The 23,423-nt window shown below is 36.0% G+C and overlaps 2 protein-coding genes across 3 annotated transcripts in view; one reads left to right on the top strand and one right to left on the bottom strand.

The window, feature by feature from the left end:
- Nucleotides 1-157: 157 nt before the first annotated feature.
- On the top strand, nt 158-23,423 carry PIGF (phosphatidylinositol glycan anchor biosynthesis class F). Of its 2 annotated transcripts, none has more exons than XM_082671922.1 (6): nt 158-250; nt 2,123-2,371; nt 3,544-3,635; nt 4,877-4,993; nt 7,782-7,886; nt 23,254-23,423. In XM_082671922.1, the coding sequence occupies exons 2-6, from the start codon at nt 2,144-2,146 to the stop codon at nt 23,408-23,410; spliced, it is 699 nt and encodes a 232-aa protein (XP_082528048.1). In that variant the 5' UTR covers nt 158-250; nt 2,123-2,143; the 3' UTR covers nt 23,411-23,423. The 2 variants fall into 2 exon arrangements, with proteins under 2 accessions (XP_082528048.1, XP_082528047.1); XM_082671921.1 differs by having other exon boundaries at nt 7,782-7,890.
- Nucleotides 21,072-23,423, bottom strand: part of RHOQ (ras homolog family member Q) — a 38,733-nt gene continuing 36,381 nt past the window's right edge. The window contains exon 5 of the mRNA XM_082671925.1: nt 21,072-23,330. Within this exon, the coding sequence (XP_082528051.1) occupies nt 23,292-23,330 (39 nt within the window). The 3' untranslated portion in view covers nt 21,072-23,291. The remainder of the gene's footprint in view (nt 23,331-23,423) is intronic.

The raw sequence follows: 23,423 nt of genomic DNA, 5'->3' as shown, positions 1-23,423 counted from the left end.
TACGAAAATCCACTTCCGGCCCTTCCGCCCTCCGCCCCGCCTATCCAACACCTGGAAAGCCCCGGGAGGAATAAACGCGAGTGGGGAGGCGGGGCTGCTTTCTTGGCCCGCCTCTCCACTTCTGCGATTGGCTGTGAGGCCTTGGGCCTCCTCCCCACAGGGCTGCGCCTGCGCAAGGCACAGGGTCCGAATTACACCTGATGGTGGGAGGTAGAAACCCTCCGTTCTCTTCCGCGGGCGGGAGAGTTAGGTAAGCCCAGCCGGAGGCTCGGGGTGTGCGAGCCTCCCGGCGCTGCAAGCCACTTCCGCCAGCTACCCAACTGGCCGGGAATATCTGCCCCCGGCCGGTCCGTGCGACCCGCGCCTGCCGGCCCCTCCAGCGCCGCCCTTCCTGCGTGACCCAGGGGCTGCGGTGATGGACTGGCCTCTTTCGGGTCCGACATTCTGTGTCTGTCCCTTCTTTTCTCTCGATCTCCACGCTTGTGCTCTTTGATTATGCTTCTCAATTCGTCCCTCGTTGCCTACACTCCCGTCGGCTGAGGCTTGGGCAGAGTTCGGAGCGACCCAGTTTGGGATGGAGCTGCAGGTTAAGGTCCCTCGATTCCCGCGAAGGCTCCTCTAGGAGCCGCTCAGAAGAACCTTCTCTCCCGCTGCAAGGCTTAAGGACTCGGGCCAGGTCAGACCGTGGAGGCCGGGGCCTTGGCCACCCGAGGAAGCACCTGACGAGAGTCCTCCTGGGCTCGCCAGGGCCCAACACAGGGCTGGTTTCTCAGGAGGGGCAACACTGGACCAACTTTTCATTCGTTCGTTCATTCATTCAGTCATTCAGCAAGCATCCGACTTTGGGTACCATTCACTGTCTTAGGTCCAGATCTGCTTCAGTCAGTTGCGATTCTGAGGGTGTCCCAGAAAAATATCTGAAGGTGTGTCTATTGAGAGACTATATTCTGGATTCCCTTCCCAGCCCCTCAGCTGAGGCTAGGACCTGTGAGAAACATTTCCTTTCTCCTTTCTTGCCATGCATTCTTTTCTCGACCCCCTAGTGCGTATCTTTGTATCAAAGAGGCTAGGTTTTGAAATGGCTTTAGCACTTGGGAGCTTGGGACCTTGGAGTGTTTCCTAATCTGTTTTAGCCTGTTTCCTTATCAGTGAAGTGTTTGCCTTGTAAAAATACAGTGTGAATTAAACGAGAGTGTTATTATAAGGCGTGGATTCGCCCCTTTGCCCCAGTGGGCGCTCTGTGTGTGTCTATAAAATATACACATATATATATATATTTTTTCCTGGAATATTAACCACAGTGTAACATGTGGACTACTACTTTAATAAAGTCCTTACTTAACATTAGTCAATACTATGTATAAGATATCTGTTAGGTAATTTGTAAATACATACATATATAAAATAACGTGTTTATATATGTATATATATATAGAGAGAGAGAGAGAGCGAGAGAGAGAGAGAGAGAGAGAGAGAGAACGTAAATATTTTTCCACCTTCCATTCATGCTCTGCTTTTGGTTGGAATCTGGCATGTGTAACTGACATTGTCATTTTGGTATTTTTGCAGTACTGGGACTCCTTAGTTTAGCATAATGTTCTTTGAAGCTTCTTGGTAACACTGGCCACCATTCCAGTGTGTACCTGGTGTTACTTGGCATTTGTTGGAAAATGTGAACTACTGTGGTGTTAGACAAGGGTCCATAATGATAAAAATGCCAACAGTTCAGCCAAATTGTATTATGGGGTTTCTAGAAAGCATAGCTTATATTTCCAACAGGGCAAATCATTAACACATGCTGTTTGTTTTCACCTCTGATTTTGGCAAAAAGAAAAAAACCGAATTGCTTAATTAGTCCTTGCACATGACTGTTTTACAGAAACTAGACACAAATATTTAAGAAATTAGTAAATTTGTCCTTTTTCAGGCTCTGTGAGCTGTTTATACTATATTAGTCTATTAGTTTTTACGTATATGCATCTTCCTATATTCTGACACTGTGACATTATTGCCCATAGAAAATTGACTTTGGTTCATGGCTTGTTTTTAGACGTTGGAGCATTTAGGACAATGGAAAAAGTCATTATTGCCTATGCTCTTTTCTTAATTTGTTTTTCATTAGATAGCCACTCAAGAAAACACCATGAAAGATACTGACATCAAGAGACTACTATATGTCCATCTATTATGCATATTTTCAATTATCCTAAGCATCTTCATTCCATCATTCTTCTTGGAGAACTTCTCAGTACTGGAAACACACTTGACATGGTTGTGCATCTGTTCTGTTTCTGTAACTGCCGTCAATTTAGTATTGTATTTAGTAGTGAAACCAAATGCATCTTCTAAAAGAAGTTCATTATCATACAAGGTAAGACTTATTTCTTGACAACTGATTTTTAGATGTAGGTAATGTTTTTATTACTGGATGAATAAAGTATTAGTCAAGTACTTATTGGGTTATTTACAGTGAATAAAGAAGCTGATTTTTTTTTTTTCTAGTCAGTAGCCTATTGCTTGCTGGAAGACTGTCTACAATGTTTGATAGATTCTTGCCATGTTAATTGGATATAATAGCATTGTGAACCTATATAGTCATGTTTCATGTCATCATGGAAGATAAATATATCTTCAGTGTAGCAATATATATAAATACAGCAATCACACCTTTAAATCTTATTTTATAAGACATTTCAGTTTATTTTCATTCATCTTTTGCATTTCTGAAAGACAATGGGTTTTTCATAAATTACAAAATAAGCTCTTGTTTCAAGCTTGGCCTTCCTTGACTAAATAGCAGTTGAAGTTTTCAGACATTGGAATCTATTTTCTGGAATATTCACTACAGTGTAACACTTGACTATTATTTAAATTAATAAAGTCCTCACTTAACATTATTCAATACTATGTGTATGTTCTTTATTAGGTAATTTAAAACACATTTACTGCCCTATGATTTAAAACACTCATTGTGTGTTTTATTATTAGATCTTCTTGAGCTCGAACTCAAGTAGGTCCCACACACTGATTTGCAGACATGCAGGTCTTTTTTTATGTGGATCATATAGTAACATGAATATGATTTGGGGAATTATTTAATATTGTGCTTTTCTTTGGTCCAGTTTTCCTAGGAATTTTGTTTTAAAATGAAAAAATATTATTATAATCATTATTTTCTATAAATATTTCATGTATCATCACACAAGAAGGACTGTGTTTGTGTTTTTTTGTATCCTAGCACACTTATTGGTAAATATTTCATAAATACTGATTAACAACATAGTTCAATACTTAGCATAGAAACAAAAACATTTTCTGATTCTGCTGTTGGTTAGGTGAGTGGAACATGGGGATCGATTTTTGTCTTGTGGCTTTTTTACAGTGCTGTGCAAAGAACATGTGATCTGACTTCAGGAGCAGATCCAAAGAATATTCAGCTGTATCACACGTTATAGGGCTAAGTTGTATTTGTAGATAAAATCAAATCATTTGCTGTCCTTTAGTCATTCTCTTGATTCTTTAAGTTATTCATTTCTTTTTTAGGTAACCAGATTTTTGAAATGCTGTATCTACTTTCTTATGTCTTGTTTTGCCTTTCATGTAATTTTTGTTCTATATGGAGCACCACTAATAGAGTAAGTCTGAAATTTTTTACCTTAAGCCAACTATATTTTAAAACAGTCGTTTATTAAACCAAGTGCTAATTCTATTGGTGATTAGAGAAAAAACATGATGTGTTTAATCAGTGGATCACAGAAGGATACTGACATCATTGCCCTTGGTAGTGTTATTTTTTTAAAAGACAATGGAATAACTTAATTCATTAAATGCTCCTATTACGTAGCCTTTTGTCATGCAATTGCTTAAAGGGGGAGGTAGATGAGAAACTGTCACATACCAATAGGTGTGTGGCCCTTAGAAACTCTAAGGAAACTGACTATGATACATATAAATTAGTTATAAATAGTAAATGTGATTCTGAAGTGCTTGAAAAGAGTTTGTTTTCTTAAGAAAAGTCAATAGATTCTTGTATTTAATTACGTAGAAGCTAATGTTTATAGTTTAAAGGTAAAATTTAACTCAACACCTTTTCAAAACTGAACAGTTTTGAATTAGTGAAAGCCAAATTCATTAATATGTCTTATATAATGTTCCATTATAGTTTGGGAAAGTTCAGTTTAGCAGTGATAAATGATCATGTTGAAATGAGTGATGCAATACATACACACACACACACACACACACACACACAGCTATATGTATAGTTTTACATATATATATATACCTGGTTATATATACACATACTAGATTAACAGGTAATTATATTCTAGAGTGGGGAGGACAAGACCTTTGTAATGGGAAATGATAATTTCTCTGTAATCCATTTTAGAGTAGAATGAATGTCTGGAGCAGTGGTTCTCCAATTGTGGTTCTAAAACCAACAACATCCGCATTTTATCGAAATTCAAATTCTCAGGCCTTAGTCAGAAACAAATTTACCTAGTTCTCCAAGTGGTTCCGATATAAGCTAAATTTGAACCACGAATTGCAGAGAAAGTTCCAGAGACTATTGAGGAAAAAGTTAATGATCTAGAAATGGGTTTTCTTGCAACGGACAGTCTCAGTATCTATCGTATGGCATTTAACACTTCTGAACTCTATCATCAAAGACAAATATTTGCTAGATTGTTTTTTATAGCTTGCATTTTGGTAGTAACATTTTTTATAGTCATGGTTTTGGTAAGACTCATGTTACCTTTCTAAGTGTAAGAAAATAGTTTTATACTAAATCTATTTAAGTAAAAAAGATTATACATGTGTGTGTATATGCATCTTTAACACTTAAGAAAAAATTAATACAGTGTTTTTTTCCTAGGTTGGCGTTGGAAACATTTTTACTCGCAGTTACTTTGTCCACTTTTACTACTGTACCTTGTTTATGTTTGTTAGGACCAAACTTCAAAGCATGGCTAAGAGTTTTCAGTAGAAATGGGTAAGTTTGAATTTTATATTCTAGTGATGTTTGAAATTTAAAAAAAAATTAATGAAGTACTTTTCTATTCATGGCAGCTTGCTGATTGTTCCTTGAGTGTTTCTCAGCACTGTATGGTTCTCAGTGATGCTGTAAGGGCCCACTGCAGCTGGGGACGGGGGCCAGGGAAGGGTGGCATGCACTTGAGGGAGACCCAAGCAGGCAGAACTATAGGACTCTCCCTCCACGTTAGCAAGATCAGCTCTGCTTTTTTTTTTTTTTTTTTGTATGGTAGAATTCCACTTAGCTTTTTGCTTGAAAAAAGGTTTCTGTTACCAAAAGAAAACTTTGAAAACCCCTCCTTGGGGATAATTTAATCACTGTGATAAAATTGCTACAGATCAAATTGCTTCTGTACATCTTATAATGTAGAATTGGGGTTCACCATCTAAAAATGTTTATTGGAACAGCTATAGTTTCTTGTTCAGCCTCTTTTGTGGTGAGACATCCGAGTGCAGGTTTCACAGGATTTTTTTTTTTCTTTTTTTGCGGTACGTGGGCCTCTCACTGCTGTGGCCTCTCCCGTTGCGGAGCACAGGCTCCAGACGCACAGGCTCAGCGGCCATGGCTCACAGGCCTAGCCACTCCGCGGCAAGTGGGATCCTCCCGGACCGGGGCACGAACCCGTGTCCCCTGCATCGACAGGCGGACTCTCAACCACTGCACCACCAGGGAAGCCCTTTACAGGATTTTATTCCCTTAGCAGCTGTATGTATTTTCAGCATCGTTAAGTTAAAATTTTCACTTCTTGAAAGGCAGTGAAATCATTTGTATCAGAAATGGTTGAGTTATAACTAAGAAAACTAGAAAGTTATTTGGTGCCCATGATTTTGTCTTGTTTATCACCCAGCAGCAAAAACTTCTTGAGCCCTTAACTCTGTGCTCTGTGTTATGCAAACTTTGTGTGGAGTCTGATGTATTAGCTATGCTTCTCTCCATGAGGATCTTGGACATTCAAGGGGCAAGGATGAGATGAACAAAAACATAAGACTAAGTTTGTGTAACTCGAACAATGAAGTTTTAGGAACTCAGTAGGGTAGGAGACCACTGAAGAATGAGCTGGATGGGGGGATGATCTATGAAGGACTTGGATCAGGAGTAAGAGATTTGGTAAGACTAAGTGGGAAGGGGAGACACCCCGTGCTATGGGATGAATGAAACTATAGAAACTGAAATGAACATGGTATTTTTATGTGATTTGGAAGAGAACAGCCCAAGTGGAGCAGAGGATGCTTGCTGAGTAGCTAGGCTCCATAAATTACTGACTTTTTCTTTTTGAAATGTTTGTTTGTTCCCCTTCAGAACCATCTTCTAGTGTTCATAAAGTCTCAAGAAAACAAAAGTGTCACATTGAACACTTTTTCCCACATTGTTACCATAGTATCCCAAATGGCATTAATTTCTTTTAGTATTTTAGTTTGACATTTTTAAACAGTGAAAATCAGTTGAAACCTTATTGGTTTGGATTGGTGATTTATCCAGCTTTGAATTCTGTTTCTGATAATAGCATTAATGGTGTACTTGGGGGAGATACTGTCATTTGATTCTATAGTCAGTTCTGCTATAAGATGGCATATGCATTCCTAAAAATCCTTGCATTATGCAAAACTGGGCAATAAGAAACACAGAACTTATGGGAAAAATGGGATGGGGCATAACACTCAAAAACTTCGTCAGTAACACATTAAAAAATGTAGGAACTTAATAAAAATGGCAGGACAGTTTAATACATGTTAAATGGTTAAGAATTGCGTAAATATTTTAATAAATATGGCACTTTTCCTTGGACAAAACCTGAAATTTGCTTTTGGAAGTAGATGTGGGAAGGGTTGCCTCTTGTAAGTTATTATGAAGGAGGGTTGTTGGAAAGCTACGACAGATGTGGAAGGTGAGGCTCATATACGTGAGGGGAACTGAGATAGCTGGGAGATGGGTTTCTAAACGGTATTGAGATATAATTCAAACACCATGTATGCCACCTATATAAAGTGTACAATTCAATAGTTTTTATTATATTCACAGATATGTACAACAATCATTACAGTCACTTTTAGAATATTTTCATCACCTCAAAAAGAAACTCTATGTCCTTTACCTGCCACTTCCTTATTCCCCCTCCCCTAGCCCTAAGCAAACACTAATCTATTTACTGTCTGTAGATTTGCGTATTTTGGACATTTCATAAAAATAAAATCATATAATATGTGATCTTTTGTGATTGCTTCCTTTGGACAGTAGAATACTAGTAAAACTGTTAACAAGGGAAAACACACAGCAAAACTGGATTTATAAAATGGTGCATTTGAGTTTTGTTTTGAAGGATATATACATATATGTGTGTATATATGCAGATGTGCACATATCATTCTAAACAAAATTGTGTGTTTATTTGTATATGTATAAAATATTTCTGGAAGGATATGTAATAAGCTGGTGATAGCAGTTGTTTCTGGGAAAAGGAATCAGAGTTGATGATGAGGGTGAGAGGAGGACTTAGCTTTCATTGCAGACAATCTTTTGTATTGTTTGATTTTCAGTATGTGCATATATTACCTTTCCAGCTGAAAAACACTTATATCTTCTTACCAATTAATTGTTAATGATTCATGGCAAATATTTGTGTCAATTTGCGATGCTTATTTTAAATGAACAACATATATATATGTATAGTGTTAATTTATGCTGTTTGTTTGATTCCCCAGCAGCTAAGATATATACCACCAATAATTTATATATTTGTGTTTTATAGGGTTACATCCATTTGGGAGAATAGTCTCCAGATCACTACAGTTTCTAGTTTTCTAGGAACATGGCTTGGAGCCTTTCCTATTCCACTCGATTGGGGAAGACCATGGCAGGTTGGTTTCAACTCTTTAAAGCAACGAAGTCGATGTTTGTACAGTGATGGTAAAACTGATGAAGCTAACGAGTATGTGTATTTAAATTGTTTTATCGTTTAGTTAAGTAGGGTTGCCAGTTCCCTCTGTCACTGTAATCTGGGTGATTTATTAGGGCCTGTCTCAGTGCCACAGGCATCCAGATCAGCCTGTTTCTATCTTCTGACACTATTTTTTTCTACATGTATAGGTGAATAAACAAGCTTAGTTTGAGAATATGTATAGGAGTTTAATAGCCTAGAGGTTTCAGGAATTCCCTATTTTTAACTTTGATATACATTGCCTTTGTAGTCTTAGATTCATATTTTCTTAGCTTGATTGATAGCCAAACTGAATGTTGATTTTGAGATTTTTTTTCTTAAAGCATATAGCAAAGTAGGTTTTGAAATAGGGGCTTGTGATATTAGAGGAAGCTCATAAACATCAGGTTTTTTGTTTTCTATGACAATAGGATATAGCTAATAAGCTAGGGGAAATACTATAAGTGTTCTTTTTATCACCATTTTACAGATGAGGAAACTGATACCTAGAGGACATGTAATATTCCAAGGTCACTGAGCTAGTGATGGATACATCTTTGTTGTAATTTTTAATGGCTTCATAGTAAACCTTTATATAGTTATTCCAAAATTTATTTTAAAAATTCACTATTGATCATTTAGTACTATTTTTACTATTATAAACAGTGCTATGATAAACATCTTTGAATCTATATCTTAATGGATTTTTCCAAATATTAAGATGATTTCTCCCAAATCAATTGTGGTATTAAAAAATAAATATACTTTCTTTTTCCAACATGAAGAGATTTTTTTCTCTGATCACAAAGACAGTATATATTTATTTAGACAATTTAAGCAATACTAATAATTATAAAAAGTAGGTAAAAATTATCAAATAGCCAGCCACCCAGAGACAACTCCCATTTGTGTTTCGGTGGTAATCTTTGCAGCCCTCTCTTCATGTGTGTAACTATTCATAATACACATATTATTATTATTATTTTTTTATATTTATTTTTTGCGGTACGCGGGCCTCTCACTGTTGTGGCCTCTCCCGTTGCGGAGCACAGGCTCCGGCCGCGCAGGCTCAGCGGCCATGGCTCACGGGCCCAGTCGCTCCGCGGCATGTGGGATCTTCCCGGACCGGGGCACGAACCCGTGTCCCCTGCATCGGCAGGCGGACTCTCAACCACTGCGCCACCAGGGAAGCCCACACATGTTATTTTTAATCTTTTTTTTCCCTTCAACAGCATATTATGGAGCTCATTCCATGTCAGTGAAAATTTGCATTATAATACTCCATTATTTGGGTAAAATCATATACCAATTTCTTATGAATGGACATTTAGATTATTTATAGTTTTCATTATTACTAATTTATTACGAATTATTGTGATTATCATAAAACATATATCTTTGCAGATTTGTCTAGGTTTTTTAAAAAATTAATTAATTAATTAATTAATTTGGTTGCACCAGGTCTTAGTTGCGGCTCACCAGCTCCTTAGTTGTGGCATGCAAACTCTTAGTTGCGGCATGCATGTGAGACCTAGTTCCCTGACCAGGGTTGGAACCCAGGCCCCCTGCATTGGGAGTGCGGAGTCTTATCTGCTGCGCCACCAGGGAAGTCCCTCCAGTTTTCTCTTTAGTGTAAATTCCTAGATAATAAGTGGCTGGGTTAAATCTCTGCTATGTATGTCATTTTCCAAAGGCCCTTGAGGGATCTGAATTATATGTCTTGCACTTAACTGCCTACTTTTTAAGTCCATTCTTTGTGCTTTCTATTAGATGTTGTGTCTCCTAGACAAATGAGTTGTTCTTTTACATTCAGTAAGTCTGGTAGGTTTGCCCTTCTCTACTATATGTTATGGAAATCCCTGGAGGTTTGGGGTGTGTGGTGTCACTGATACCCTTCCCAAGGTTATAATATTAATAAAGGTTTCCTTTATATTTTCTTGGCCATCTCAGTGACCACTGGGAAATGGGGATTCATTTGTACTCAAGTTACAATCTTATGGAACTTAATTTCATTCAGTAGTGTCAGTGATTTCTAAATTGGAGGACAATCAAAATCATTGAAAAGTATACACAGGAAATTGTATTTTAATTCCTTACTTTCAGATATATGCAATTAAATCTAAATACAAAGTATCGATATATAAAGCACCATTGGCCCTCAGCTTATGAGTTGGTAAGGTACTATGTAATTAACATGTTAGTTTGCGTATAGATGGAATATTTTGGAGTGTAAAAGTTTGATATGTTACACTTGTATAAATCTTCTCTTTATAAGACTATGCAGAAATAGATGTTGAATTATGGGGAGTAGATGCCCTTTGTACAATCTGGGTTTAGGTTTCCGTAGAAAATATATTTTTTGATTATTTACAATTCAGTTATCTATTTTCGATTGTTTGGGCTTTTAGCTACTGACTCTCATTTTTCTACCTCAGTTCTTGTTTACAATAAGAGGTGAGCCGGATCCAAATTAATGGTATCAGACTTTTAAAATTAATATAAAGTTTCTATTTGAATTATTGACTTTAAAAAAAGGTTTTCTAACTAGCTAATTTAATATGTAACAAATGTTGGTCTTCATTAAGAATGTTTCATTTGGGATATTACTGGTTGTTTAATCATCTTTACTGTTGAGTTGTTTTTAAAGTATTCCAAGTTAATGACCCACTTATTCACTATCATCTTTTAAAATTATGATAGATACTGTTGGTGAAATAATAGAATTGATGTATAATTAATCATCTTTTATTCATATAATAATCACCTGCCCCTTTCCCTTTTAGCAATGATTTACTGATAAACTAGAGAAATGTTGAGGCATCTTTTTTGTTCACTTTTTATTTTCAGTGAACAAGTTTTTTGTTCCGTTTTGGTTTTTTTCTTCATAAACCTCACTACAGAATAAGTACTCCGTGTGGCTCATGGTGCTGACAGAATCTGCCAGAGAAACAATAAACCAAATGAAAGATCATGGCGTCACCTCAGAATGGAGATTTTTCTAGAGTAAAATTTCACGAGAAGATAACTATATATACTTCATTATCTAAACTGTAATATTATAGTATTAGGAAGAGAGGTTAGTTCTCTATTCCTTATAGCCCAGTAAAGATTTGATATGTTTGTGGTAAAGCAAGCTTTTCTGGATTGGGATCTGGTTTTACTGATGTTTCAGTCAGAGAAACAAGGGTATCTGGTTAAGCAATTATACTTTCTTTAAAAACACATACCATCCACTTCACAAAAACTTTTGCATGTTTAGTTACATTTTTTCTACTTTGAATTCAAATCTGACTTCGTATAAAATTTCCAGAGGCCAAACATAAGATTATAATGATGTGAGTTCTGTACTGAGCAATTTCAAGAATATTTATATTTTTTAAATTGTTTCATCATTAAATGACTAGAAAGGCCCATTGAAAATATATTACCTCAATGAAAAATGTTTTTCACTTACTAATAGGAATTTTAAATAATTTTAAGTAATGACAAATGACGAAAGATACCTTTATAGTATCTTTATAGTTGGAGGAAGCCTTCCCTTGCTAGGAGGCAGCAAGAGAATTGGGTGAAAGAGAATGTGGTCGGTGGCTGCCCACTATGTTGTTGGTCATCTTTATTGTTTTCTTTAAAAATAATTGAAAGTCATCTTGCTTCTCTTCCTTGCCTTAATTATTACATTATAAACATTTGAATTGCCCATAACCCAGACAGCCTTCTTCAGCCCCAGAGAAAGCTTCTAGCTATAGTTACTGACAAAATGAATATTTTGACCATGGAAGATCTTTGTACATTATAATTTGATGCATTATCTGCTGTAAAAATAGCTAATCAGTAAATATTTGTTGAGTTCTTACTGTGTACAAAATACATATTCTGTGTAAGTTATAACAGATACTTAAATATTACCAGGACTGGAATTTAATTGTGTGGTAATGATAATTTAGATTCATATTGTGATTTAGATTCAGATTTAATATGCTCTAAATATTTTGCAGAATAGATGGTTATGAGCTTTTCATCTGGAAAATGTCTTAATTATCAAAAGTCGGCTAGTATTTCATGTTATTAAAAAAATTAACGGGAGGTTGGGAATTGTTGTTGGTTATTCTGAGCAAAGGAAATTTACCATGAAGTTTTTAAACCCACATGTTTTATTAATAGGTAGACAGATAACAGGATGATTAAGAGCTCTGGCATCAGATTATTGAGTTCAAATCCTGGCTCTGCCACTTGCTAGTGAGGATTAAATAATATAATCCTTCTAAAGTACTTAGTTCAGAACCTGACACATAGTTACTGCTTAATTACTGTTATAAGCATTTATGACCTATAAAAGGAGTAGGTTAATGACTGTTTTTTTTAGCATTACCAAAAAACCCTGCAAATTCCATTATTTGAGTTCTCCAAGTGTTAGAGCATGTTAACTGTCTCAGTTTATTGTATTCGCGCTGCCCGATAATCCTTAAATTGGTAGGGTGGATTGTTAAATCATCTTTTTGTTTCCCTGGTATTTAGGTATTTAGGGTATTTGGATTTCATGTAATTTTCAATTCTGTCTGACATTTCGGATGGCAATAGAAAGAAAACATCGTATCTGTCTGTGTATGTACCAGGCATGGGCTTGGCACTGTCACACAGGCAACTTAATCCTGGTAACCCTAGTGCAAGGTAGAGTTCAGTCCCACTTCTACACAAAAGAAAGCCAAGTGTGAGGAGAGGAGTACACATCTTGTTCAACATTTCTTGGCTGATTAGAGGAAGACTCAGGATCCAGCGCCCCAAGACACCATGATTCTCTTTATCCCTGGAGACTCTGAAACATAGCTTTTCTTTTTAAAAAATGGCCATAGCTTAGATTTTGGGGGGAAAAGGTTGAGTAGTTATTATATTGCGTTTCTTTCTTCACGTGAGAATTTCATTTAAGTGCCGTGACCACTCTGGTAGTGTTTGTATTTTAGACCATAAAATTTAATGCATTTGTAGGAGAGTATTTGAAGCTAAGATGTGAAGCTTTTGTACCTAGAAAACCAACAAATATCTTTAAACTCTGGACTTCCATGCTACTGTCTCCAAAATGGAATTGACCCAGAGAATCAAATCTCTTCTGAGCATATTTATTTCTTATAAAGTTAAAAAGCAAAATGGATTGAGATTGTCTTGAAAACAATTTTAAGTTGTTTAAAAATATTTGTACTTGTTCCCATCAGATACCAGATAAATGAGGCATTGTTATATTTAAAACCTTTTTTGTTTTCTCTGGTTTTATCAGATTAAAACATTAATATCTGTGAAACATATATACTCATTTTTAAAAGTCACAGATGCCACAGATAATACTTTCATAAATTGAAGCTGGAGATCATAAGGATAATTAAATGAATCACTGCAAATAATGACAGAGTGAGGGATAAAGCTAAGATTATGGATTTAATTATTGAATGGTGCCTATTTTTAGGTTAATTGGTGTTTCTGATGCTAAAGGTGTTATACAGTATTTTAGACAGACCAAAATAAAATATTAATGTATATGAAATATGAGTTACATATTTCGAGCATGGAAAAAAAACTATAATGCGTAACTGATAGAAAATGGTTTTGGATTTAAAAGGTGGGTTCACTGTTGGGCAGTGAAGTTGAAAATGATCTGCTAGCAGAACTTTCATGTGAGGGAGAAGAGTGCTGGCTAAGGTAACTCATTTGCATGGTCCTGCCAAGGACCATTTATCGTCACTTTGACAAGAAGTTCCAGCCTGGAGACCGTGGACCTCTCCACAAATAGCTCTTCCTAAATCTGTGTTCTTAGTCACAGGAGAGTGGTGTGGTATACATGGCACAGGGAAGAGTTACAACTAGAGAGATGTATCCAGATTAGTAGATTCATCTGTACATGTATTCCTACATGAGACAATAGCATTTGCTTTAAGCATGTCTGGAAAAACACATCACTTAAAACCAAATTCAGAGGAAAATATAAATAATCATTTAAAACCAGTAGAATTTTGAAAGTAGGTTTTTAAAAATGAATTCTATCAGTCATGCAAATGTAAATTTGTGGTAAGCATGATAAACAAAACATATTAAAAAGTAGTTTGAAATTTAGAACTGCCTGGGTTTTATCTCTTTTTTATCTGAAAGAGCCAGTAATCCTAATGGTTGTGAGTTGTTCTAAGTGTTTCTAGGTTTTCTGATCTGCAGATAAGTCAGTTTTCCCATGATATCTATCATAGTACATACCTCTCCAAAAATTATATTGAAACATATTTTTTAAAGTTTGTGTTATTAAAATTTATCTAAAAAATTAAATAATCTTAGTTTGCCCCTTAACTGCTTGGTTTATAGTAGGGGCTCTCAATAAATAGTTTTGAATATACAGAGCCATTCAAATGGAGACTCTTAAAAATGATAGAAATGCCTACCAGTGGTTGGTTTAAAATCAGTTTCTGTACTTATACGTCTAAAAGTTACGAAAAACGACAGCTAGGAGCAAGAATCTCCCGTCTATTTCAGTGGTAAGGCTACATATGGTTAATATAATGCCGTATGCTATATAGCTCTTGAGAGTTTTCTCTTGTAAGCTTTATGCTCCCCAGACATTTCATGGGAAGAAAAGCAAGTACTAAAGATGCTTATATTACAAGGGCAAGGGAATAGTCCCTGCAGCACAATATAACATTGCTCATAAACTATTAATATTTTATTTGTTCTAAACTGCAGGCTCTAATTATCACCTATTAGAATACCTAAGACGTACTTCCATTAGTGATCATGTAAGTTTAATTTTTTCAAGTTAAAATATGCAATATACGGAATGATACTGATGCATGGTACTTTACAGCTTTCATGACAGATTTTTAAGTATTACTTCATTTAATACAAGAGTCCCATGTTTTAAGTACAAGAGGTATTATTATCCCTGTTTTGCAGTTGGGAAACTGAGGCTCAGGTGTTAAGTGACCTGGCAAAGGTCATATGGCCAGTAAGTGGCTGACCTGGCCCTGCATCTCAGATCATTCTCACTCCAATGCCACATGCCATTTCCTAGAAAAGCAAAGTAAAGCTCCCAAGTAAAATATAAAGTATTTTTAAAAGCAGCTTAATGTTTTTATATAATTAGCTTTTTAAACTTTTCGTTGAATATTTTAAACTGATTTCAAAAAAAGTCACCATTATCCAATCCCAAATACCTGATGAAACCTGCAGCAGCTTATAAACTGCCATAGTCAGTGATATACCAAACTAGCTGTTTTATGGAGTAAAAATGTAATCTATTTGCACTTGATATATTGTGCATATTATAATTAAAATGTATTTAAACTGTTTACTCTCAATCCACACAAATGCCATCTACGTCATTGAAATTGATCCTTAAAATTCTGAAACCAAAAAGTGAAAGGTCATTGTATTTCTTTGGCCAACTAGAACAGTTAATAAAAATACTTATTAGGGTAGAGTGATGAAGAGTACAGGGATTTTTTTTTTTTTATTGTAGTGTAGTTGATTCACAATGTTGTGTTAGTTTCTGGTGTACAGCAAAGTGATTCAGTTATATATATGTATTATATTCTTTTTCATTATGGTTTATTACAGGATATTGAATATAGTTCCAAGTGTAAGGATTCTTAACCAGGAGTCCATATATGGGCTTCAAGTCTGTGAACCCTTGAAATTATATGGATGTGTGTATATACACATCCAACTACCATCTAATGGAATTCATGCTTCCTTCTCGTCAAACATGATCCATATATATGTAGATGTAATTTTTTAAAAATACTTATAAAGTACTTAAAATTTGGGCAGGATTTTAAAAATAGCTTTAGAGATGGTATATTTGAGGAATGATGGTATTCTAGATTATAATGACAACTTATTTCATATGTGCCTATTAAAAATATGAACTAAAAGATTATTATCAATTATAACTCACATTAATTGGTCACTTGTACTATGTGCCAGATACTGTTATAGGTATGGTTATAAGTATCACACATCACATTGTCTCATTTGATCATTACAATAACCCTATGAGGTGAGTTTTACAGTGATCCTTATTTTGTAGATGAGAAACCAAGGCACAGAAAGGTTAGGTGACTTGCCCAGGGTCACATTTTGGTAAACTTTTTTTTTTTTTTTAACATTTTTATTGGAGTATAATTGCTTTACAATGGTGTGTTAATTTCTGCTGTATAACAAAGTGAATCAGCTATATGTATACATATATCCCCATATCCCCTCCCTCTTGCGTCTCCTTCCCACCTTCCCTATCCCACCCTTCTAGGTGGTCACAAAGCACCGAGCTGATCTCCCTGTGTGATGCGGCTGCTTCCGACTAGCTATCTATTTTACATTTGGTAGTGTATATATGTCAATGCTCTCACTTCATCCCAGCTTTTACCCTTCCCCCTCCGTGTCCTTAAGTCCATTTTCTACGTCTGCATCTTTATTCCTGTCCTGCCCCTAGGTTCATCAGAACCTTTTCTTTTTAGATTCCATATATATGTGTTAGCATACAGTATTTGTTTTTCTCTTTCTGACTTACTTCACTCTGTATGACACACTCTAGGTCCATCTACCTCACTACAAATAACTCAATTTTGTTTCTTTTTTATGGCTGAGTAATATTCCATTGTATAAATGTGCCACATCTTCTTTATCCATTCATCTGTCAGTGGACACTTAGGTTGCTTCCATGTCCTGGCTATAGTAAATAGTGCTGCAATGAACACTGTGGTACATGACTCTTTTGGGGTTTGTTTTTTTAAAACAATTCTAACCATTTACTGCTTAAACAGGAAAAGGTTTTTTTTGTTGTTGTTTTTTGTTTTGTTTTTTTGCGGTACGCGGGCCTCTCACTGTTGTGGCCTCTCCCGTTGTGGAGCACAGGCTCCAGACGCGCCAGGCTCAGTGGCCATGGCTCACGGGCCTAGCCGCTCTGTGGCATTTGGGATCTTCCCGGACCAGGGCACAAACCCCATGTCCCCTGCATCGGCAAGCGGACTCTCAACCACTGCGCCACCAGGGAAGCCCCCAGGAAAAGTTTTTTAAAAAGAAAAACACCAAAAATGTATCTGTTAAAAGAGTGTCATTGTCTCATACAGTCCCACCCTCTTCTTGAAATTGCAACACAACCTCTAGATTTCACAAAAAGAGAAATCCAAAATGTGGTATCTTCATAAAGAAATGGCACACAGATCTGTATGTTTAACCTAGTGCCTTCAATAATTTCTTTGTCTGGGTCAGTATTGGTTTCTGCAGAATTGGAATGCTGTCTGGAATAATGACTGTGGGTCATCTCTCCACTTATAAGTTCAATCATACGATACACTTGCTTTTCGAATAACTAGCAAAGAAGAAATTAACAATGAAATCCAGTATTTGCTGGATCTGAGGGGATGACTCTTTTTGAATTATTGTTTTCTCACGGTATATGCCCAGTAGTGGGATTACTGGGTCATATGGTAGTTCTATTTTCAACCCATAGTGGCTGTTATCAATTTACATTCCCATCAATACTGCAAGAGGGTTCTCTTTTCTCCACACCCTCTCCAGCATTTATCGTTTGTACATTTTTTGATGATGGCCATTCTGACTGGTGTGAGGTGATACCTCATTGTAGTTTTGATTTGCATTTCTCTAATAATTAGTGATGTTGAGCATCCTTTCATGTGTTTGTTGGCAATCTGTATATCTTCTTTGGAGAAATGTCTGTTTAGGTCTTCTGCCCGTTTTTGGATTGGGTTGTTTGTTTTTTTGATATTGAGCTGCATGAGCTGCATGTGTATTTTGGAGATTAATCCTTTGTCCGTTGCTTCGTTTGCAAATATTTTCTCCCATTCTGAGGGTTGGCTTTTCGTCTTGTTTTTGGTTTCCTTTGCTGTGCAAAAGCTTTTAAGTTTCATTAAGTCCCAATTTTTTTTTTGTTTTTATTTCCATTTTTCTAGGAGGTGGGTCAAAAAGGATCTTGCCGTGATTTATGTCATAGAGTGTTCTGCCTATGTTGCCCTCTAAGAGTTTTATAGTGTCTGGCCTTACATTTAGGTCTTTAATCCATTTTGAGTTTATTTTTGTGTATGGTGTTAGGGAGTGTTCTAATTTCATTCTTTTACATGTAGCTGTCCAGTTTTCCCAGCACCACTTATTGAAGAGACTGTCTTTTCTCCACTGTATATTCTTGCCTCCTTTATCAAAGATAAGGTGACCATATGTGCGTGGGTTTATCTCTGGGCTTTCTTCCTGTTCCATTGATCTAAACTTTTTCATTGAAGTAAAGTTGATTTACAATGTTGTGTTAGTTTCAGGTGTTCAGCAAAGTGATTCAGAATATATATATATATGTGTATATATATATACACACATATATATATTCTCTTTTAGATTCTTTTCCATTATAGGTTATTGTAAGATACTAAATATAGTTCCCTGTGCTATACAGTAGATCCCTGTTGTCTGTTTTATATATGGTAGCGTGTATATGTTAATCCCAAACTCCTAATTTATCCCTTTCCCCCTTTCCCCTTTGGTAACCGTAAGTTTGTTTTCTATGTCTGTGAGACCATTTCTGTTTTGTAAATAAGTTCCTCTGCGTCATGTCGTATCCTAGGTTCCATCCAGATTAATTTCCCAGGGTCAGATATTTAACAAATGGCAGAGCTGAGACTCAAATCCAGTCTAATACAAAAATGAGAGTTTTTTCTTTTTTTAAAATTTATTATTTTTGGCTGCATTGGGTCTTCGTTGCCACTCCGGGGCTTTCTCTAGTTGAGGTGAGTGGGGGCTACTCTTCGTTGTGGTGCGCAGGCTTCTCATTGTGGTGGCTTCTCTTGTTGCAGAGCACAGGCTCTAGGGCACGCAGGCTTCAGTAGTTGTGGCACACAGGCTCAGTAGTTGTGGCTCATGGGCTCTAGAGCACAGGCTCAGTAGCTGGGGGCACATGGGCTTAGTTGCTCTGCGGCATGTGGGATCTTCCCAGACCAGGGCTCGAACCCTTGTCTCCTGCATTGGCAGGCGGATTCTTAACCCCTGAGCCACCAGGGAAGTCCCAAAAATCAGTGTTCTTAATCACTATTCTGTACTACTTACAACGTGCTCTGAAATATATCAAACTCTTTATATTGGTACATTTTCCTTTCCTAAAAAGTAAGCAGAGTTTTATAGTAATGCCTGATCAGAAGAAACCAGTGTGGTCTTCAGGTAGAAATAAGCTTATATAATTTTGAAATGTCTTTCAACCAGCAATAATATTGATTTTTTAACAGAAAAAAGTTATATCTGTATTATTTAAGATGTTTTTTAAAGCTTATTAGGGTGAAATTGTTTTATTTCTAAGAGAAAAATAACTTACTGGTAGTACATGTACCAAGACCCTATGTATCAGGCCTTTGTTAATGCTGATTATTTTAAGAGAACACTGACCTTTTTTTAAGTGCTGAAACATATAAGGAATCATTCGATTTAGAAAAAGGATAATAGTAGTTCTAAGCAAGATACTTTCTTCACATGATGCAGCTACTCATTTTTTTAGTTTTTCTGTTTGACAGTAACTGTAATAATTTTACCCAGTTGCATTATCTTTTGTCCATATTATCTTTTGTTATGCAAGAGGAATTTTTTCTTTTGTTTAGTGATTTAAAAAAATTTAAATTTATAAAGAACTGGATAAAAAGAAGATGGTCGTTTGGTGGTAATCACTTGTGACTTCCTTTACATGAATGTCTTTGAGTTTTCTATTTTCCTTAAACAAAACAAGATATATATATAGAGCCATCTCAGATTATCATAATTTGGAGAAATGTTTATAGCAACGCAGTTGGATTGTCTCTTCAATAGATGATACGGTGTGTTTTTTTAATTCTATTTGTGGCATGAGGAACGTTAAATAGAAACATCTCCGTATGTGAGACAGTAGTTTTAAATGGAAAACTTCAAGATCTAATTATGAAAATATGTGATTAAGCTACGATTGTTTGACAAGTCAAAATGAATTGTTGCCATAGGATAGTTTTAATTTTTTTAAAGCAATATTAAGGTTAGCAGGAAATTGCTTGAGGAAAGGTGGTTCATTGGCAACCTTCCCCAACTCCCTTCAACAGCTCCTTTTGCCATTCCCTATTAAGGCAAGTTGCCCTTATATAAAGAGAAATTCTCTTTTAAAAAATGACTATGTTACAGTTAAGGACTACTTATTTCAGAAAAAATCAAGCAGAAAGCCTGGTCCATCACTAGCAAACAGTCTCCAAAGCCAGTCCAACATTTTAATTTGCTGATGGCATGGATTCCTTGACATGTTGAATAGCAGGTGCTCCAAGCCTTAACCCCTCTTAAAGCAAAACTTTCTAACTAATATTGACTTCATTTTTGGCATTCCACTGGAGGTGAAGTATAGCAGCTGTTTAAAGAATGTGTGTGTAAATGTGTATATATGTGTTCGGAAACAAAGAGCCACACTGAAATTACAAAGTGATTAAAAGAGAATTTAGAAACCCAAATTGGAATTTGGCTGAATTCATGTGGGAGTACGATTCTCCCTGCACTTTGACAACGCACCCTTTACCAAGGTGCAGATGCTCGCAGTTGGCCGATGATGTATAGATCCACCACGTGAGAAACAGAGGAAAGAATATTATCCCAAATGTTTACATAGTGTTAAATAAAAACTACTAAGGTAAGAAGGTCAGTGCTTTACATAGATAGTAAACTATGCATATTATTTTATTTGTGACCCCCCATGTGTTAAGATGGGACACTATTAAAGCAACAATCACTTAAAAAGCAATAACCAACAAACCAGTATTTAATGTGGTACTTAAAATTAATAATTAAAACCAAATGGAAGCAATGCCTAAAGTAACTAAGATAATTCACAATAAAAACCATTAGTGCAGGCTCTACTTATTGTAAATGTGATAATTCAACATAGGCTAACCTAAAATGTACCTTTAGAGATAGAATAAGGATATAAGCAAAATATTAAATAAGATTTCAGGAAGCCCCTAAAATTATTTTTAAGAACTTCAGAACTGATTATATGCAAAAAAATATTAACTATAAGTTTAAGTTCATTCATACATGACCTTATTTGAAGCAGTGTATTTTCATTCACTAGCAAAATTCATGTCAGTAAGATATTTTTGAAGTATTTTATTTTCCAGAGAATTCACTACTTTGAACTAGTTGTTCCAGTGATTAGCCTGAATTTCAATGGAAACCTAAGTCTTAACTGAAGACATGCTTCTGAAAATAAGGCAACTTTTCTACAATCTGTTTATGAACAGAAAAAAAAATCTTTGGTTTTAGTTAAACTAGCAGGAAGGATTTTGCAAAAAAGAAATACTAAAGAACCAAAGCAACGAAAAGGCTCTTAATAAGCAATGGGAAACTCCAAACCCCATCAAGGTCAATAGAGTACCTAAGGCACCTCAGGTTCAGATGATACAATCATCTTTGCTTAGAGTTCTAATCATCTATATACAGGATTTTTACCATCTTAAGAACATGAAGCCGAAAAGGTAATGTCCAACAATGATTATTGTAAGAAAGAAGAAAATCCTAAGAGTTGATAAATGGGAGAGATTAGAGATCATCTCCTCTACGTCCCAGATGAGGAAAATGAGGCCCAGTCAAGAAACAGAGGTGACACCAGAGTCCTAGTCCATTTCTCTTAGGGCAGGACAAATGCTAGATTTTAACTTTATTGGCTAGGAAACCAAGTGTGAAGAGTTTCAGAGATGTGAATTTGAGGAAGAAAAAAAAAAAATTCCCATCAAATCCCCAAAGGCAAGTTGGAAATAAATGTATAATACTTTACTGTCTTAATTCCTTTATACCATGTGTTGGACAACTTAGCTCATATACTAATTGAGTTATACAGTTCTTTTCAATTCTATCTAAAAATAGCAGACCAAAATTAAATGAGAAAGTTACATCAGATTCCATTTGAGCATACATAAGGCCATGGTACTTAATGCGAACCACCACTTCTTGGGAGAAAGAAGACATCCACTGTCCAGTTCAGGAGAGAAAGCTCCTGACCAGTTATCGAGTAGACTCTCCGCACGTCAATGGGGAAGATGATGCTTATATTTTTAAAAAAATCTCTACAAAGCTCACACACAAGACAGTACATCCTAGATTTGTGACTGCTATGAGCATTTAAGGCTGTCATTTTCAAGTATCAAAGTTTAGTGTTCCATTACCCAATCTGTGCAATAGACATAGCTATAAGCTCACGTCATGGAAATTAACAGAAGCTCACCAAAGACATAAAGAAATCATAATTTAGGCAACAGCATTTTTAAATGTAGGAAAGGCTGGGAAAAATTTTATGGATTAGATTATGCTTCTCTGAACTGCATTAGTTTGTTCACACTGACTGAAACTTTGTCTAACACTATTGTCTGTTGCATGGCATCTGGAATAAGGTAGATCAACAGCAGACCAAACGAGACAGCTTAATTAGGTAACAGAACTAGTCATTAAGATGGTTCACCTCTACCACAGTTATACAGTCTGTTTCCCTAGAGAAAGATTAGAAATGGCTCCAGTATACCAGATAAGCTTCATAGATAAACATGAGAAAATTTTTTTAAAGCAGGACCTTTCAAAACCTAGGGACTACCATGCACTGCTCGAGGATGAAATAAGTCAACGTTATTTACTTCTGGCTTGACGTAATATTGTGAAATGTAATATGGCTGGAGAAAATGGGTATTTGGAAGCCAGTATGTCATTTAACTTATACTCTAGGTGTGTACATAAGCTGTGGTTCTGTAACTTCTACTGTGGTTCCAATATCTATATCTGAAAGGTGAAATCAGTTTTATTATGAAAGCAGTTGCTTTGTTATAAATTCCATGTAACATGCTTGAATTCTAGGTCTTTTCAACACAATTTAAAGTTTCTTGTGGTTTGGTCAGCATACACCCTTTTCGTTTCATTTGATATACAAGCCAATGTGGAAATTAGAAAAACAAAACTACCAACTAGTTGAGAGAGCTAAATTGAGTCCAGGATTATGGCAAAGTCTGACCCAAAGTTTTAATTTGTAATTTCAGCATGTAACTCATGCAGTTTGGGGAGCATCAAACTAAATCTACAATTGCCAGAAACCTTTGTTACAGTTGAATGCACATTAACTAAAATGTGTACATTTTTAGTGTTCATGATAAATGCAGATATGACCTTATTACACTTTTGGCATTCTTTGAGAAAGCACATTAAGCTTTAATATAGAAATATTTAGGTTACACTTGTGCTCAAGTAATAATAAAACATTTGTTCTTTTCGATCTCATACATTCTCTCCTCAGGAATGGCCCATCTCCTGCACGCTTGGAGCGACCTTTGGCTACGTGGCTGGCCTTGTTACTTCACCACTCTGGATATACTGGAATAGAAAGAAACTTACATACAAGAACAATTAATTGGAGCAAAGGGAGAAGATATTTCTTTGTGCAGATTCCATAAAGACTGTGCAGAC

This window comes from Grampus griseus (assembly GCF_964374135.1).
Source record: "Grampus griseus genome assembly, chromosome: 15".
Taxonomy (NCBI): Eukaryota; Metazoa; Chordata; class Mammalia; order Artiodactyla; family Delphinidae; genus Grampus; species Grampus griseus.
Note: the sequence above shows the minus strand (reverse complement) of the source record. Positions and strands in the feature narration are given on the sequence as shown.